Source organism: Procambarus clarkii, chromosome 28, assembly GCF_040958095.1.
Source record: "Procambarus clarkii isolate CNS0578487 chromosome 28, FALCON_Pclarkii_2.0, whole genome shotgun sequence".
Taxonomy (NCBI): Eukaryota; Metazoa; Arthropoda; class Malacostraca; order Decapoda; family Cambaridae; genus Procambarus; species Procambarus clarkii.
Window position 1 is genome coordinate 3,963,276 of NC_091177.1, and position 17,288 is coordinate 3,980,563.

At 36.3% G+C, this 17,288-nt stretch overlaps 1 protein-coding gene across 2 annotated transcripts in view; it reads left to right on the forward strand.

The window, feature by feature from the left end:
* Wdr81 (WD repeat domain 81) overlaps window positions 1-15,511 on the forward strand; it is a 45,099-nt gene extending 29,588 nt beyond the window's left edge. For both annotated transcript variants that reach the window (XM_045737375.2, XM_045737376.2), the window contains exons 23-28: window positions 541-748; window positions 1,945-2,130; window positions 4,047-4,154; window positions 6,046-6,195; window positions 7,711-7,817; window positions 8,076-15,511. In XM_045737375.2, coding sequence (XP_045593331.1) covers window positions 541-748; window positions 1,945-2,130; window positions 4,047-4,154; window positions 6,046-6,195; window positions 7,711-7,817; window positions 8,076-8,307 — 991 coding nt within the window. In that variant the 3' untranslated portion in view covers window positions 8,308-15,511. The remainder of the gene's footprint in view (window positions 1-540; window positions 749-1,944; window positions 2,131-4,046; window positions 4,155-6,045; window positions 6,196-7,710; window positions 7,818-8,075) is intronic.
* The last annotated feature ends 1,777 nt before the right edge of the window (window positions 15,512-17,288 follow it).

The window sequence follows — 17,288 nt, forward strand, 5'->3', positions numbered from 1 at the left end:
ATTCCCCACATGATTAAGCCGCACATCAGGTGAAATAGCTATGCGAAATGATAGCACATCACCCATATCTTGTACTTCATTGTGGTTCAAACTATTGATTGTACTTAAATCCCCTAAAAATTATGGATATTTAACTTACAAAATTCTGTAGTCAATTGATAGATAATAAACTAGTCACTGTAGAAAAGTTTCTTTCAGTTAGTGATCTTGAATCCTCTGTTCTTTACGGCTCTTAGGGGACAAGGTTTTGCCCTCTGGTCTCTAGTAGGCTTTTAAAGACTCGTAAAGGCCTCGTGTATTGACGTGGTGCAGGAATGTGTCGCACCACAAACCAAAACAAACACTGTGGCTCTTTACTACCACTTGCTCTCATTACTGTATCAGATATTTTATACAGATTGATCACGCTTGCCACTTGATTGTTAACTTTATTTGGACAATTCCAAAATGAAAAACTGGCATATCTAATTAAGTGGTATTCAAAAATCTGTTCATTACTTTTAATACATCATCTTCAAACAGTGCTTCAAATTCTTCTAGGCATTTACGTGGTAATTGGCTGGCCTATTGGGAACACGAGATTGGAAGGAGTGAACAAGATGCAAGATTCAACTTCAAGCAGATCAAACTGCAGACCTTCACAGGGCACACCAACAGTGTGAAATCCATACATGTGCTTGACAATGAGAACTCCTTTATATCATGTAGTAAAGATAAGACTGTGAAGCTGTGGTCCCTTCGTAGCCAGGTTAGTCTTTTTCATCATTACGTATTATTATCCAAGTTTTTAATTTCACAGGATGAGGAGGCATTTGTTTGGAAATGATAGCAGACAGTAGAGGAAAAAGAACATCAAACGTATCCAAAATGTCAAACATCCATTTACCGTATCATTTATGATAAACATGTCCAAGTCTTTCTTTATATTGAAGTTGCTATATATTGTATGTGCTTATAAATGTATGATCAGATTTAGTGATGGTATAGTTTGGGGTCACACTCCAGTGATGCCTATAAAGACTTAAATACAAATTTGTGTGATAATTTTATGATACTTTTCAATAATGTGTGTGAATCTTTTAAGAAATTATGCTATTTTTCTTTAATAAATTTAGAGTGCATTAAAATTTAATTGTAATAAAATAATCTAGCCTGTTACAAAATATTTTTTGCTTAACTAATGTCTCTGTTTTTCCAGTATTTAATAACTTAGAGCTATCACATTATTTTGGGACAGGAAGGATGACATTTTGGTAGTGAGGTGCTGGAAAAATAAAGCCGGTAGCTCCTTGGATTTCTCTTGTTTTGATGTGTTTAGAATACTTATCTTTAAGAAAAGTTGTTGCACTTTTACCCATTCATTGAAGGTCTCTGAAGGAATCATCTTGAGGTTATCTTGAGATGATTTCAGGGCTTAGCATCCCCGCGGCCCGGTCCTTGACCAGGACTCCTTTTTGGGTGTCCCAGCTGCCATATGGTGGCAAGTCAGGTGCTTTATGGTTCGGGATGTTTACCCTGTGACAACAGTTGTCTGCCGTTTCTTCAGGGTTACTAATTTCCTTTAAAGCATTTGCTTGTTTTGATATACTTTCTGATAGGCATTTTTCTTTTATTGATATCTGATCTCTAATCTTGCTTCATAGAGAAAGCCAAATTTGGGTCATAGTTCCTGATAGGTTTAGTTGGATTTCTGAGGCCTTGTACAATTACCTGAGGCTTGACAGCCCCAGTGCTGTAGCTCAAAGAGCTACTGACTGATCCAAAAGAAAAGGCCATTTCATTACATTAGATGCTTATTTTTATCCTAGTTCTAATGCTTCCCCACCGTATGACAATAGGAACAGATGTGATGATTATCTGTACACTTAAGCTATTGTAAATTAAATATGAACTGTACAGTACTATAAATATTTAACTTTTGTTTAATTATAAATTAACAAACAGGGTGATGGAAATACACATGTAAGTGCTCAGTGGACATACACTGGACACAAGAAATCGGTTTTTGGAGTCACTTTCTCTGACTCGATGCGGTATGCAGCATCGTGTGACTCCACTGTTCATGTCTGGGACCCCTTCATCTGTGCTGGGGTAAAGCAGCTCGACTCTCTTCGTCACAGTCCTGTTACAGTAAGTTTAATAAACACCGAGTTAAATGATAAATTTTGCAATTTGCATCATAATATACAGTATTTACAAAAGTTCTCATCTGTTCTTCAATCTCTCTCTCTAGCACTGCTCCATCACTAGAAGATTTATCCATTATTTCACCCATTGCCTCCACCACTTTCAGTGATATCAAATTTATTCACTGCAAATATTGAGTGAAATATTTGTTCACTATTAAACTGAATAAAGTACGGTGCAAACTCGCTTGAACAAACTATACTGGGCAAGGCCGATTCATTGCATGGGGATTTCTTCGAACTGTCAGACCACTGGAAATCCTCCCCCTTAACTCCTTAGAAAAAAAATTAGACTAGGTCTATAACCTTTGTAATATATATACACTATAGGTTTCTTACTTATCTTACCAGTATGATAGTGTAGTGAAATATCTTCATAATATCCCTGAAGCCTATTGGTTAGTGCAAAAATAAAAATAATGAAAAAACTTGAGATGAAGTAAACCATATTAAAGGTACTGTATATGGCAATTCTTTGGTGCAAACCATGTCTTTGCAATGTATATACAGTATATGGCATATTATGCCCTTGTTCCTGAAGTTTATTAGGCATACCGGGCAGCGAACTGTAACGCGGGGTGAGAGGGGGGGGGATATGGGGTATGTAATTTTGTTCTGCTACTATTTCACCTTTTGATTTCTTTAGACTTGTACTTCCAGTTCATTACTTTATGTGGAGCGATCAGAGTTCCCCAGATTTCATGAATTAGCTCACTCACTTTGGTAACTATAGGTATTTACCAAGTGTAGTTCCTCTAGAAATGGGAGTACTCAACTTTCAAAGGGAAGGAATGAGGTAATACTACTCATTCTAAAGGGAGGACAAAGGGGGGGGGGCACAATTTACTACCATTAACACTTTCACATGATGTTAAAATGCATTTTCCGAATTGTTAACAGAAAATGTTTTGATGACGCTGAAACACAACATCTGATTGCTACAGTATTCATAAACATTCTAATATTCATTGCTGTTATGTATAATCTAGTATTTTATTTTTGCTTCCTTTCCCTAGAAAATTAATTTGTGAAAATTTTGACATCAAATTTATAGTTACAACCTAACAGATAACTAAGAAAACATAAAATAATTTAATAAAACAATTCACATCGGAGTGGCCTGTAAGCGGCCCATGAACATTTACAGTCGGGAATGAGCGGAGAAGCCAGACAACCAAAATGTTAAAAAGGGGGAGGAAAGGGGTATTCATTCTAAAGAAGGAAGAAAAATGAGTACTGTACTTGCTGTCACCACCCAATTTATAGACTAGGAACATCTGTCTATTGAAATTGAAATAAATTTATTGAGGTAAAATGCACACAAAGGGATGAGGTAGCTCAAGCTATTCTCACCCCGTTCAGTACATCGTGTTAATACATACATAGACGCACATCACAAACAATAAACATATTACCAAACATTCTGAGAGATAAACATATGCATTTCCTCTCATCTGTCTATTGATCTTGTTATCTCAACTCTGATAACACACACATACTTTATCAACTGTAATGCTGTCAAGTTGCTGTCTGCCTATCCAGTTAACATATAATGTTATGGATAAAGCAGGCAGGCAGACACAAATCAACAGTCATGGACTGTGGAATGCTCGGTGAGATACACAGCTCTGGTTACATCCTTTGAAGCCAAGAAACATGAGAGCACAGACCTTTGTGTGCTCCAAGTTAACAACATGTACATGCTTTTTTATATTGAATCTTCTAGTTCTTATCTTTTGAGAAATTAGCTCTTTGTTTGTCTAGATGACACTCACTTGGAAAGACGAACAAAATTTCAGCTTTTAGAAGTCATTAAGTGCCCTGTTAAACCATGTAATGATGAACTATGTTATTGCTTAGGTATTGACAGCCATGGCAGCACCGTCCACACTGCTAGTAGCAGCAACAACAGATGCAACGCTCAAGTTTATTGACCTTCGTACATGCAACTACACCCATGAGTTTAAGGTATGTTCGCTGAATTGTACCCACTTAATAGAGGGCATCTTTACAGTCAGTAATTAAATTGTAATGGAATCATGACATGGGTAAGAGAGAGAGGTGATAAATTTTGTTATATCTGGTAACTGCAATGAACGTTTTATCTATGATAACTAAATGTGGAGATAAAGGTAGGAGGTAAAAGGGCAACATAAAGTTAATATTGTTTGAGATGAATATATGAAAGGTAGGCAGTATCTTTTGTAATAAATTCTGTAGTAACAATACAATAATTTGTAAGGATAAGGTACACATAAATATTTGTTTAATAAAGCATTTATACACTGAAAGGCATTATTGATGAGTTTGTTTAACCAAAGTTGAAGAAAATATTAATAAAACACTAACCCTTGTCCGTGATACATTTTCTGTCAGGGCCCTGTCAATAATCGGGTTAATTTTCGGGAAATCTGCCTGAAACGTTATGGGTGTTAGTGGCTTTGCAAGAATGTAAAAATACCAATCTTATGTAATCTCACTAACTCATTGTACCTTCTTGTGAATAAAATTACTATTATTATTATTAATAGCTCTGCAAAACTTACTGGCTGGTGGAGCACACCCATATAACCCGAGTCCACAAGTTGGCATATCATGAGACAGACCCGAACGGGCCAGGGCCCTCAGACCTGTGTTAAGTAATACAATTTTGCCCAAGAATCACAAAGATAAGACAACCAGAAAAATTTATTTAAAGCTGGTATGTCTCAAGGAGGCAGAACTTTAAGGAACTATAAAATCCCAAGGCAAAACAGGCAAGCCCAGAGGACATACCTGCTGCATGTGTTGGCAGCGAGAGAAAAATGCAGAGCAGGTGCTTCACTCCCAGATTGGTGACGGAGGGGGACCAGGGATGTGGACCAGAACCAGGCACAACATAAACCCCACTAAATAGCTGTGCAGGAAACAGTTGACTGGGGAAGAAGGAAAATAGAGTTCTCAGAAAACAGCTGCAATTCAGACAAACTGGAGATTGCCAGTAAAAGCTTGGAGAGATAAACCAGAGCCCAGCATGGGTGATAGAAACTCTATGGGGAACTTTAAGAATCAGAAGCAATTGCAGGAAATCAGAATATAAATTGCCAACACAGGGACAAACATGGAATTGAAGAGGAGAATGTACCAGATAACTCTCAACCAGAACTCAAAAACTGAAACCGAAACCGTAGACCAGAGAAAGGTGAGCTTGTAAAAATCTTAGGACTTAATTCGAGCCATGAACCCAAGACTTGAATAATCAGTCAGTCATGTAAGGCATCCAACATGAACCAATGATTAAGACAAACGTAAGACTTCACAGGAAAATCATTCTCTCGTGTGTAGATGTAACAAGGATACAAAGAGGATAATGGGGCAAATGTGGGCCACCTCAAACATACCTGAGACCCACCAATGCCATATGAGAGGAAGGGCCAGGGATGGAGTCTACTTCAGTCTCTCCAGCCCAAAACCAGGTACAGAAACCTCCAAAACTGAGCCCCTGAAAACATGACAAAACCAGGAAATGGCAAGCCCACGAGTAAGCTCCAATTAAGGCGGCTGTCAAAATCTTGGGTGTCCTGGGTTGCCATCCAGTAGCAGCTGGGTGAATTGTACATACGATTGTTCACCTATTGCCAACTACAGTGCTGTGAACTATCATTTGCATTATTTTTGCATTTCACTACATTTAATGCTGCTTTTTGGCTTAAAATAGAAAACTACAGTACCTGTACTGTTAGAAAATGTGTCATGGCTAAGCACAGTAACAATAACTTAGAATTTTGTAATAATTAAAATAATCTTCAAAGTTATACAGTAGTTAAAATTTAGAGATGAATTAATCATAAAATTGTTATGTTGTAAATTTAACCAACAGGTATCTATGGGAGGTGCTGGTTTAGTTCGCTGTATTGACACTAGTGGTGATGGACGGCTTGTTACAGTGGCACATTCCTCTGGGGTCATCTCGGTCCTGGACACAAGAACAGGACATCTTCTTTCAACGTGGAAACCACATGAGGGCGAGGTACACATCTTTTATTTTCCAATTGAAGTTGTTCCAAGGAAACTCCAATATTTTGAAAATTAACATTATTTGTACTTTTATTTTACGAATTTTTTAGGAAAATCATCTGCCCAAAGTTTTGTGCTAAAAACAGTATCTTCACTGTCATGATACAAAGCTCCAATATTTTCACACACATTAGTTTTGTTGGTGAGACTCCAAACTCAAGAACAGGTTGATTCGTAAATACAGTACTCTCGTGATCCTTGCACTGTAAATGGATAACTGACAATTTTGATATCTGAACTGTGTACATAGCCTTTATCACTGATAGGATCTTCTTTGACACTATCATTACAAAATAATTGCAGTTATTTATTAATATCATCATTATTAAGTGGTGCTGTAGGGACAAGCTTCACAACAGTGCTGTAAGCTACTGCAGAATGCACTACCTGTGGTTGCCCTCTTAATACTGAGGCCCCATACACCCAGGAGGGTTGCCCACAATTTTTTCCAAGACGGAATCTATTTACTGGAGACCCCAGGAAGCAAATATGAGCCTCATATATGCACAGGAATTTTAAAACGTTGCACAGTACTTTAAATCATCCCTCATTAACTCATACAATGAGGTCAGAAATAGTGCAGTCATCCCTGATTGTCTTGCATATTTGAAGATGTTAAATATTTGAATTTTTATGAAAGTTGCAACATTCCTCATCTATTTATCCAAATATCAGTAAATTAAAATAAAAAAAACATGTAAATGTGTGTGTGTGCACATTATTCATCCATATCACTGTAAAAAGAAAACAAACATAACTTTCATACTTCTCTAGGAGGTAATTTGCTAGAAATAATGGAAAATATTCACAAACGGAGCAATTCTTGTTTTGAGTGGTAAGTGGGTTGGCCAATGTGATCTCTGGATGGTCCTCTTGATACTTTGGCTTGTTTCCTGATAACCTATTCATGCATTATCCTAAAAAAACATGAAATTGAAATAAGTTTATTGAGGTAAAATACACACAAAGGGATGAGGTAGCTCAAGCTATTCTCACCCCGTTCAGTACATCGTGTTAATACATACATATACAATCATCACAAACAATAAACATATTACCAAACATTCTGAGAGATAAACATATACATTTCCTCCTTCACAAGTAGTATGGTATCAGACGTACACACACATACTTTTATGACATAGGTATACTGTATAGACAATTTGCAAGAGACATGCAGATAATTCAACAAAAAATTACAGTCTTGGTGCAAAATTCTTATGTCTCTCAAGAATATCATCAACCTTTCCGTTCCGTTGACTTTTGCTTAATTTTGAGATGAATAACATGTTTTACTGTCATCGGAAAGTTTACTGTCGGAGTGTGGATGAAGTGTTTTAACATCAGATTGGTAAAGTGTTACTAACTTACATTTTTTTTAGAAGGTAACAAAATACAGTACATTAAAATAAGATGTGTTAAATATTTTATATATTTTCTTAATGTTATTGAGATATTTATTGGTCAGGTGCTTTGCATGAAGTGGTACAAAGATGGAACATTCATCAGCTCAGCCCTGGACCAGACTGTGTCAGTGTGGAGTGTGGATGATAGTAAACTAAAGTTCACCCTCAGGTAAGACACTCAATTAATTTGTATGTTTCTGTGTGACTGATGTGACGAGCATTTAAGACTGGGGGCGCATACAGCCGTTTTATTTCGCCCAACGTTTACTAGTCGAAATTTGAAATACTGTATCTAGATATTCTGGTCCTGCACTGTATTTGTGCATGACCAGAATTATCAGCCCTTGCATTATAAACTCCTTATATAATCTCTTCATTGTATATGCTGCATATTTGTTAAAATAAAGGACCTTTTATGTTATTGTAGGGGTCCAACAGAACCTGTCCATCTCATCTGCCTCTATGGAGATGAGGTTATCACAGGGACTACTGCTAATCGCATTGGAGTTCATACATCTGTTTCCCCTACAGCATCTTTCTCCTCTACACGATTACGATCAGACACATTCCGAGGAGTTTTAACTACAATGGCTGTTTTACCACTAAACCGGCTGCTCCTCCTTGGCGCTGATAATGGAACTATAAGGCTACTTTGTTAATATATATCATGGTTATGTGAAACTCATCATTCATTGATTTCCAGTGCATCATGTCATTGTCACACCTAGTTGTAAGATTAGCCTCACCGAGTCCATCCCTTTTCAATAACCTAACATTGGTAGAAGAAATTCTCGGATATAAGTATCTAATTGTAAAATTCTAAGAAGAAACACGGCACATTTTGAGCTCGAAAGTAATACTTTCCTTATACTGTTGTCTTCCTAATCTTATAATGGTAGTACTCTACAACCAAATAATGGTAGTACTCTACAATCAAATAATAGTAGTACTGTACATGTACTCTACAACCATGCTTTACAACCATATAATGGTTGTTCACTACAATCATGTAATGATTGTTCACCACAACCATATAATGGTAGTTTGCTACAACCATATAATGGTAGTACTATATAATTTGAATTCATTATATATACAATTATTTGATTCCATAATTTGTGTTACTTGTTCCTTTTTAATATTATGTACAGTAACGTAATATTAATGCATGCGGCCAAGGATGACGGTAACTCAGGAATTATTCTATGCACCATAGACAACTCTTGAAGTATTCGCTGCAGGTTCACTCACCCGATGGCAGCAGAGGCCTACACTTGTTGTGGTACATTACACACTTGGGTAATTACACAGCATACCTTTAGTGTACTCGCCTAGTTATGCTTGCGGGGGTTGAGCTCTGGCTCTTTGGCCAATTACAGTGTGGAGAGCAACACATTAATTTTGATAGAAAATTGCAAATAGAATTGCTCTGTTCATGTCCCTTCCCCCCCCACACACACCCCTTCTCACCGATATATTTCATTATCATTATCCTATTTATATTATTTTTATACGTAACCTACGTAAGTTATGGTATCTTGTGTATCATAATATCATAATTGAATCTGTTGTATATAAAATTATACTTTGCAGGTGAGGGGGTAACCCTGCTCTAATATAATAATCTGGAGAAAATCTGTACTGTATCTATAAAAACTCATAATATTAGGTTACAAAGTGGTGGATCAGTGTACATGGCATTTGCTTGCTGTAGTAGTGACTTGCCTCCCATTTGATCATGAATAAAGTGCACTTACCAAAGGTTTGGGGCTGTACAGGCAGTAAGAAGTATTTATTTATTCTGCATTATGTTAGTGACCTATAGTCATGGTTATCACATTGCTTACAAAAATCTGGTCTAAATATTATTTGAGAGAAGGTCATCGTCATATTACTTAATACAAGTCTATTGAAGTCTGTAATGTACAGTCATCAAGAGAGAATGGTTTACTGTAATACTGTTTATATCTCTGTGAGCATTACAAAATCATTCCAAAAGTCAAATATTCCTTCTGTAAGTGTAGTTATATTCTTGATTGAGATTATACTGCAAAAGTACTACATTATTTATTATCTCTTGTGTTGTAAAAGTATTTATCCCAAACATCTCAAAGAAAATAGTCTGAGTAAGCAGTTTATACATTTATAAGTTTGCAGACTGGGAGTCACAATAACGTGGCTGAAATATGTTTGACCAAACCAGACACTAGAAAGTGAAGGGACGATGACGTTTCGGTTCATCCAGGACCATTATTAAGGTGATTGAAGGGACGAAACGTCGTCATCCCTTCACTTTCTAGTGTGTAGTTTGGTCAAAGAAATTTATAAGTTTAACCGTTTTATGTTGACTTTTAAGTACAGTACTGCACTAGTAATTTCAGTAGATCAGAGTGCTGAGTTTTTTCTTTCAGGGAATACAGTATTGCAAATACCTATACAATCACATGAAACTCGAGCATTAAAATGTAAAAGTTCAGACGACGAATTATAATAAGTTTAAGGCTGAATGAGTCTTGTGTTCATTGATGCCACTTGATGGAAAAATCCCTCAAGGTATGGTTATCGTCTAGTGACTCCAGTGGAATGCAGTTATAGTCAAATGTAGATCTGCATCTTGCATCAGCGTTTGAATACCAAAAATGCTGATGTGGTTCCAATAGCTCAATGGTGTCTCAGCAGTCATGAGAAAACACTAAATAATTTGGAGTCAGATAGACTTTAGCTCATGGTCATCAACATATAAAGATGACTGCACTTACCTGGCCAACATAAAAGATCTTCACAGAATATATTTATTTTGATATTGTTTTTACTTCTGTATACAGATTCCCCTCTTTTGAATATATTTCATATAATATAAAATAAAAAAAATTTATACATTTTTATTATTTGGGTTCCCATCAAAATGTAATGGCGACAATTGCCACAACAAATGTTGATCATTGTCCAGTCATAATAAGAGTAGATGCATTTTGATTTATCTTCCATCCATTTTGATCTACCATGGCAAAATAAGAAAAAAGTAATAATTTTTGTCACAAGTCAAGGTGACAATTTTGATGATAGCTGCACTCTGAAGAATAAAATGGAAACTTATGTAATAGGTGGCCTTTATGTATGTTTATCATTATAATTTCTAATAATTTTTCTCTTTCATGAGGTGGATAAGCACTTAAAATTTAGTCAAGAGAAGATGGAAAATGGGTCCCCACCCCATCCTTCTCCCATATTATTGAGGAATGGGGAAAGTAAATCTAGAACAACAATTTGTCAAACTAGTTAGAAATGTTAAAAAAAAAGAAATAGAAAAACCTGCGGGGCAAGGTAAAGACAAATCCTAAAGATTTTGTTCATATATTGTATAACAAACAAAGATGAGGGAAAAGACTGGGCCATTGAAAACTTAAGACAGGTCAAGTAACTGATAATGACAAAGATATGGGTGGCATTTTAAATAATCTTAAAATTTGCTAGAGAAGAACTTAATATTATGCCTACAGCTGAAGATGTTTGTGTAAGTGGTGGAGGGAACAAGTTTGCTTGTTTAGTGGTTACCAGAGAGGAAGATATTTAACAAACAGAAAAATTGAAGCCAAACAAGTCCCCCAGGGCATATTAAATATTTCCCAGGGTGATTAAAGAATGTAAAGAATAGCTTAGTTAACCCATGTTTTGCACATTCAATAAATCATGTAAAGTTGAGCAGAGTACCAGAGTGTTGACTAGACCACACACTAGAAGGTGAAGGGACAATGACGTTCCGGTCCGTCCTGGACCATTCTCAAGTCGATTGTGTTTCGGTCCAGGACGGACTGAAACGTCGTCATCCCTTCACCTTCTAGTGTGTGGTCTGGTCAACATACTTTAGCCACGTTATTGTAACTCATCGCCTGCAGAGTACCAGAGTCATGGAGAGTCTGTAAATGTGGTGGTGATTTTTAACCCTTGGACAGCAGCAATGGAGAAATGGTCATACTGCACAAAATAAAAAAATCAAATATTTTTTTTCATTATAGAATTATTAATTTGTATGCAGAATATAAGAAACATGAAAATAAGTGAATATTTATTGTTTCAGTGGGTGGGGGCATGCTGTAAGTTTGCATCTGGTATTTGTCAATGCCAGGTGCTCGATTTTGCTAACACTTCCTGATTTATTCTCTGATGTTTCACTTATTTTTTTTATCACTTTTTTTTCTTTATTTACATCCACAGAGCTTTTATATCCATATTTACATCACACATGTAAACCCCAGACACTAATTGTTTAAATCATCTTATGATGATGACTGCATTTCCCTAGTAACATTCTTGATGATAATTGCATTTATACCATGAAATGGTGGCAGGATTTTTTCATGGGTCAAGGTAAACTTCACTACATCCACATTGACCTATTATAGCCATATTTGCATCATACATGTTAAACCCAGACAATGAATTTTCAATGAATCAAAAGCAAAGCATTTGATTCTGTGCATTAAAAGAGTATCTTAAAAAAAGTTATGGTATTGCAGTGGTTATCCTAGGTTGGATTAATGTTTTGTTATTTAAAAGTACAGTATGTGGAGTGTTCCCATAAATGGAGTTAAGTCTGAGTGTATAGGAATAACCTTTTGATGGTTATTCAGGGATGGACTGAGAATCCTCTAATGTATCCGTTTTTCAAGTACTGGTTTAGTAGAGAAGTATTAAGACAAAAAAGTCTAATGTGTCAGAGATTAGTATGATCACACTGATCCAGGCTGGAATCTGCAATGTCCCTGGGGAGAATGAGATATTGTTTAGGGAAACGACCAAGTGACCACATCAGAAAGTAGGGAGTCATCTACACACAATGCATTATTCATGGACTTGGTTATCAAGAATTATCAAGAATAACTGGCTCACAATTGAAGGACCCGAGTTCAATCCCCAGACAGGACAGAAAAGGTTGGGCATGTTTCCTTACATCTGATGCCTCTGTTCACCTAGCAGTAAAGAGGTATCTGGGAGGTACACATTTGTTGTGGTTTGAATCCTGGGGAAGGTCAGTAGTTGGCCTTGGCCCGTGGGGACCTCAATAAACCTAATTACTGTATTGTACAAGCTTGCAGGCGATGAGTCACAATAACGTGGCTAAAGTATGTTGACCAGTACTCATGGGAATTATAGTATTCATAATTTATAAGCAGCATTGAATTATTTATTTTGACATTAATTTTACCCATTTTACCTGATTTACCTTTTAATTTTAAATTAAAATTATTTTTTACATAAAATTTCAAGTGATTACACATACAGTAATTCAAACTGTTGGTAAGTTTGGGAATGAGAGGTTGAGGCATGTGTTGTGTACCAGTGATTGTCCTCACTCCTCCAGTGGCTTCATCTCTTCTTGGCCTCAACCCACCACTATGGAATCCCTTATATCAAAATCTAATTAAATTAATCTCATCATATGTACCAAAGATTTATGATATTATACATGTAATTTATATTAATTTTTAAATTAAACTAACATTATATATATATATTAGCTGACACTGCAGTGTATTTTTAATAAATATAGTAAGTAGTTATTAAAATGCAAGTATTTTGATAAAATGTTATACTGTATTGTAGTTTGAAAAATACAGTTTGTTACAGAAATCCATTCATATCAATCACACTGCCTACTAAGAAGTATGGCCAGCCATCATTCTCCATCAAGGATGTGTTCTGAGGAAACCTAGGCACATACCTATCTGTGAAAATTGAACTTAAGATTATACAGTACATTACAGTAGTGTGTGGAAACTAGTAATCGTTCAAGACCACCCATTCAATTTTGATCCGATTATGTGAAATCTGGATTCCTCCCAAAAAATTTGGCCCTTGTTTTTCTCTTCACCTAATTTTCTAGATTTTTCTTATAGCAAAGGATGAATGCATACATTGCTGTATTCACAAATTCAAATAATATACTGTATTGTATATGTGATTTCATTTTGTAAGTAGATGAGAGTACGTACATGTGAACTTTCTTTTCTCCACGAGGCCATCTTGCGGTGCAGCAGGCCTTGCAGAATATATAGAATGTGTCGTGATGCAGCACAGTACAGTATCTTCAAGTGTATGTTAAGCACAGTGAACTCTGCACCAACTCATGGACAGTAAACCCAGCATCTGCATTTAGTAAAGTTTTGTAGAAAGCTAATGGGGAATTTTGCAAATACTAAACATGTGGGTAATGATGGCTGACCATACAGTATACATCATGTATTAAAATATATATTGAAGCTTCTCTTCACTTGGCATGTGTCTATTATACTCTGCTTTAAAATATACAACTACAGTAGTTGTAACTTTGCTCATTGTTTGCAGAATATTATGTTTTATATAATAATAAAGCAATACATATTCATATAATACAGTACCTCAAATGTGTTATAGGTGGCACCTCGAGTGTGTGTGTGTGACAGGTGACACCTTGAGTGTGTGCTACAGGTGGCATCTCGAGTGTGAGTGTGTGTGACAGGTGGCACCTTGAGTGTGTGTGTGTGACAGGTGGCATCTTAAGTGTGTTACAGGTATACAGTGTTCTAACAACCACAATTACCTCAAAACCCTGATTGACAGTTTTGGGAAGTTGGCAACTTTGAGAGGAAGAAAATACACTTGCTTGAACATGATTAACTTTCTGGTTTTGTTAATTGTAATTTTTTAAATTCATTTTAGATCACTGTTGGATATTCACCATACATTATGAATAATTTAAAATAAATCTTGCCTCCTTAACTAACATGCAAGACAATAATTATGATTTTGTATTTTTATCAACAAATTAAAATAATATTGCATATATTTTCCACTGCAGTAAAAGTGTAATTTATTTAGTGTCGAAATTTTATAAATGATAAATAATACTGTAATTAGAATATCTGCCGACCACTGATCACACACCCGAGGCAGCTATTATGTACTGTACATGTTTGTTTCAGATTATAAAATGTGCCCAAGACAGTCGAGGATATTAAGTGAATGAAAACTTCAGCTGTGTATCAAAATTCTAAGATTAATTTGATATTTGTCTGAAATTGTAAATTCTCGTAATTGTCATGTACTGTATTAGAAAAGTTTCTCTAATATGTCATACAGTATATTAAAGATTTTCTAGTTATGTAAATACAGTATTGATAGTGAAAAAAAATTTATTAATGGCACCTATTGGACAAAGTTAAACGTAGTCTTAGGAAGTAAAAACTGATTTTAGTGTGTATATAGGTGTATATAATATTAATAAATAAAACATTACTTATAAATGTACAGTACCACTATTTATCTACATGTTTTACTTTAATAACAATTCTGTCCAACCACTATTAAAGCTATATTTTTACTAAAAAACAAAACACAGGCAGTTATTCCATTTCTGTGCCAAGGCTTTTCCAGATGTGATAACACCCTCTGGTGATCATTTTTCATTCCACTTTGTACTTGTCCTCGGCATTGTACGTGTACCACCACACTGTTGTCAGCCGGTGTTCTCTCTCTCTCAATAAATTACAGTATTGGCATATACTATTAAAAATCTTAAACATTGCATATGATACAGGGTATTTCCATTTATTTTCCATGTGTATTTCAGTTAACACACGTGTATTCACTTCAATGCATTTGTAGCTTGTGTATTTCAGTTAATGTGAATTCATATACATATTGAGAGAAATGTTTGTGGAAACTTTATATTCTGTAAAACTTTAATTCAGAATTTAAGTGTTAGTTAATTAAGGTTTTATTTATTTTGTATTTTTTTGTCATGTAAAATGAATGGCATAGTGTAAGCCTTTATATATATAGGTGTTTTTAATAAGATTTTGGTTATTAAAATTATTAAAAAGTTATGAGCTTTATGTTTCAACTTGAGTAATCTTCACTTGGTCCAGTGTGCTTTATTAGTGAAAACTAATTACAGTAGGTATTAATATTCTTATCCTACACACAGAAATCACAATAGTGTGATGCATCAAATAAACAAATCCTCAAAGGCCGTGACGAGGATTCGAACCTACGTCTGAGAGCATCCCAGACGCTGCCTTAATCGACTGAGCTATGACATGGTATAAGAATTGCAACCAGAAATTCTACTGAATTTACTTGGATCCTGCAACCTCTCCCGAGTTCGAATCCTCGTCACGGCCCTTGTGAATTTGTTCTTATCCTACTGTCCATCTCCCAAGAGGAAGATCTTAATTTATTTCAATTTTACATCCATATGCAGATGATGAGTTACAATAATGTGGCTGAATATATGGAGACTAAACCACACGAGAAAATGAGGAGGAGACGACGTTTCGGTCCTTCCTGGCCCATTATCAAGTGGTCGTCATCGTCGCCTTATTTTCTCGTGTGTGGTTTAGTCTTCTTACAGCCATGTTAACTTATCCATACAACACCCCACACTTCCCATTCAGCCGCCCCAGACCATATGGTGTTTCTCACTTTAATGGCATGGAAGTTCTTTTCCTGTTGTCTCGCTGAGACAGTGTTCTCATCTTTTCTCTAGGTCCCCTCAGTAGCTGTCTGATCCTGCAACTTGAGAAGACATCCAAACCTTGGGGGAACACACTAGGATTAACACCCACGAGCACCTCCCAGGAGCCCCAACCAGAATCTGGTCCACTCATAAAAGATAAATGGAGTGTTGAGAGATCACAGTATTAAGAAAATCCCACTAGATACTAAATCAGCATTCCAAAAGAAACAATTGCTTGGAAGAATTTATGACTTGGATGATAACAAAGTACAGTAAACAATCATTACTCGACAAAATCACTGCCTAAATACACTTGACTGCCTCCAGAGAGCAGCCTAGGGGGACTTCCCCCCCCCCCACCAAGCTTTTTCACGAGCCTGGTGTATACTGGAACACTTGGTTCATATTGGCTTTAAGATACAGTAAATGGTATTGGCTATCCCTGGAACAATAGTTGTGTGGGGCCATTGCTTGCATTGTTTCATGTGTGTTACATACCACCCACTTTGCATTTTCCCAGAGTTTTCAGTTTGCTCTGACTGTGGTGGCCAGTTATCTTCTCTGGTAGCCAATTTATATTACCCCTGCCCCTCCCTCCCCCTCCAGGATTAGGGTTGCCTCCTCTTGAGTTACAGTATTTCCCTTTGCCATTCTGTGAGGCCTTTTGGGTCTTGTGCGCTCTTGGAGCAAATTTATCCGACACTTTGGTTGACTGTGTGCTTCTGGCAACTTATGTGCCTCCTTTCACCATGTGACTGATATGTGGTCATGATTTGGTGTGTTTCACAGATATGTTGTCTGCACTCGGCTTCCCTGTTGGTCTACAAAGAAATGTCGGTTTTATCTCCTTGGGTATAATTTTTGGCAGATGAGTATGGTTGTACCTGTCTTCAGACTTGTAACAGCTGCATTTTTTGTTTTTTAGAATGTATCAGTGTGTCTAGGGTACTCTTGCCATCTCCATCACTTCCTGCTGAGGTCAGTTGTCCTTTTGCACTCAGATTTGTAATATTGTTGCTGTTGGACTTTATGGTTGATGGCTTTTCCAGGCCACTGCAATTACCTAAGTGTAATTACCCAAGCGTAAATACCTGAGCATAGTTACAGGATGAGAGCTATGCTCGTGATGTCCTGTTTTCCCAA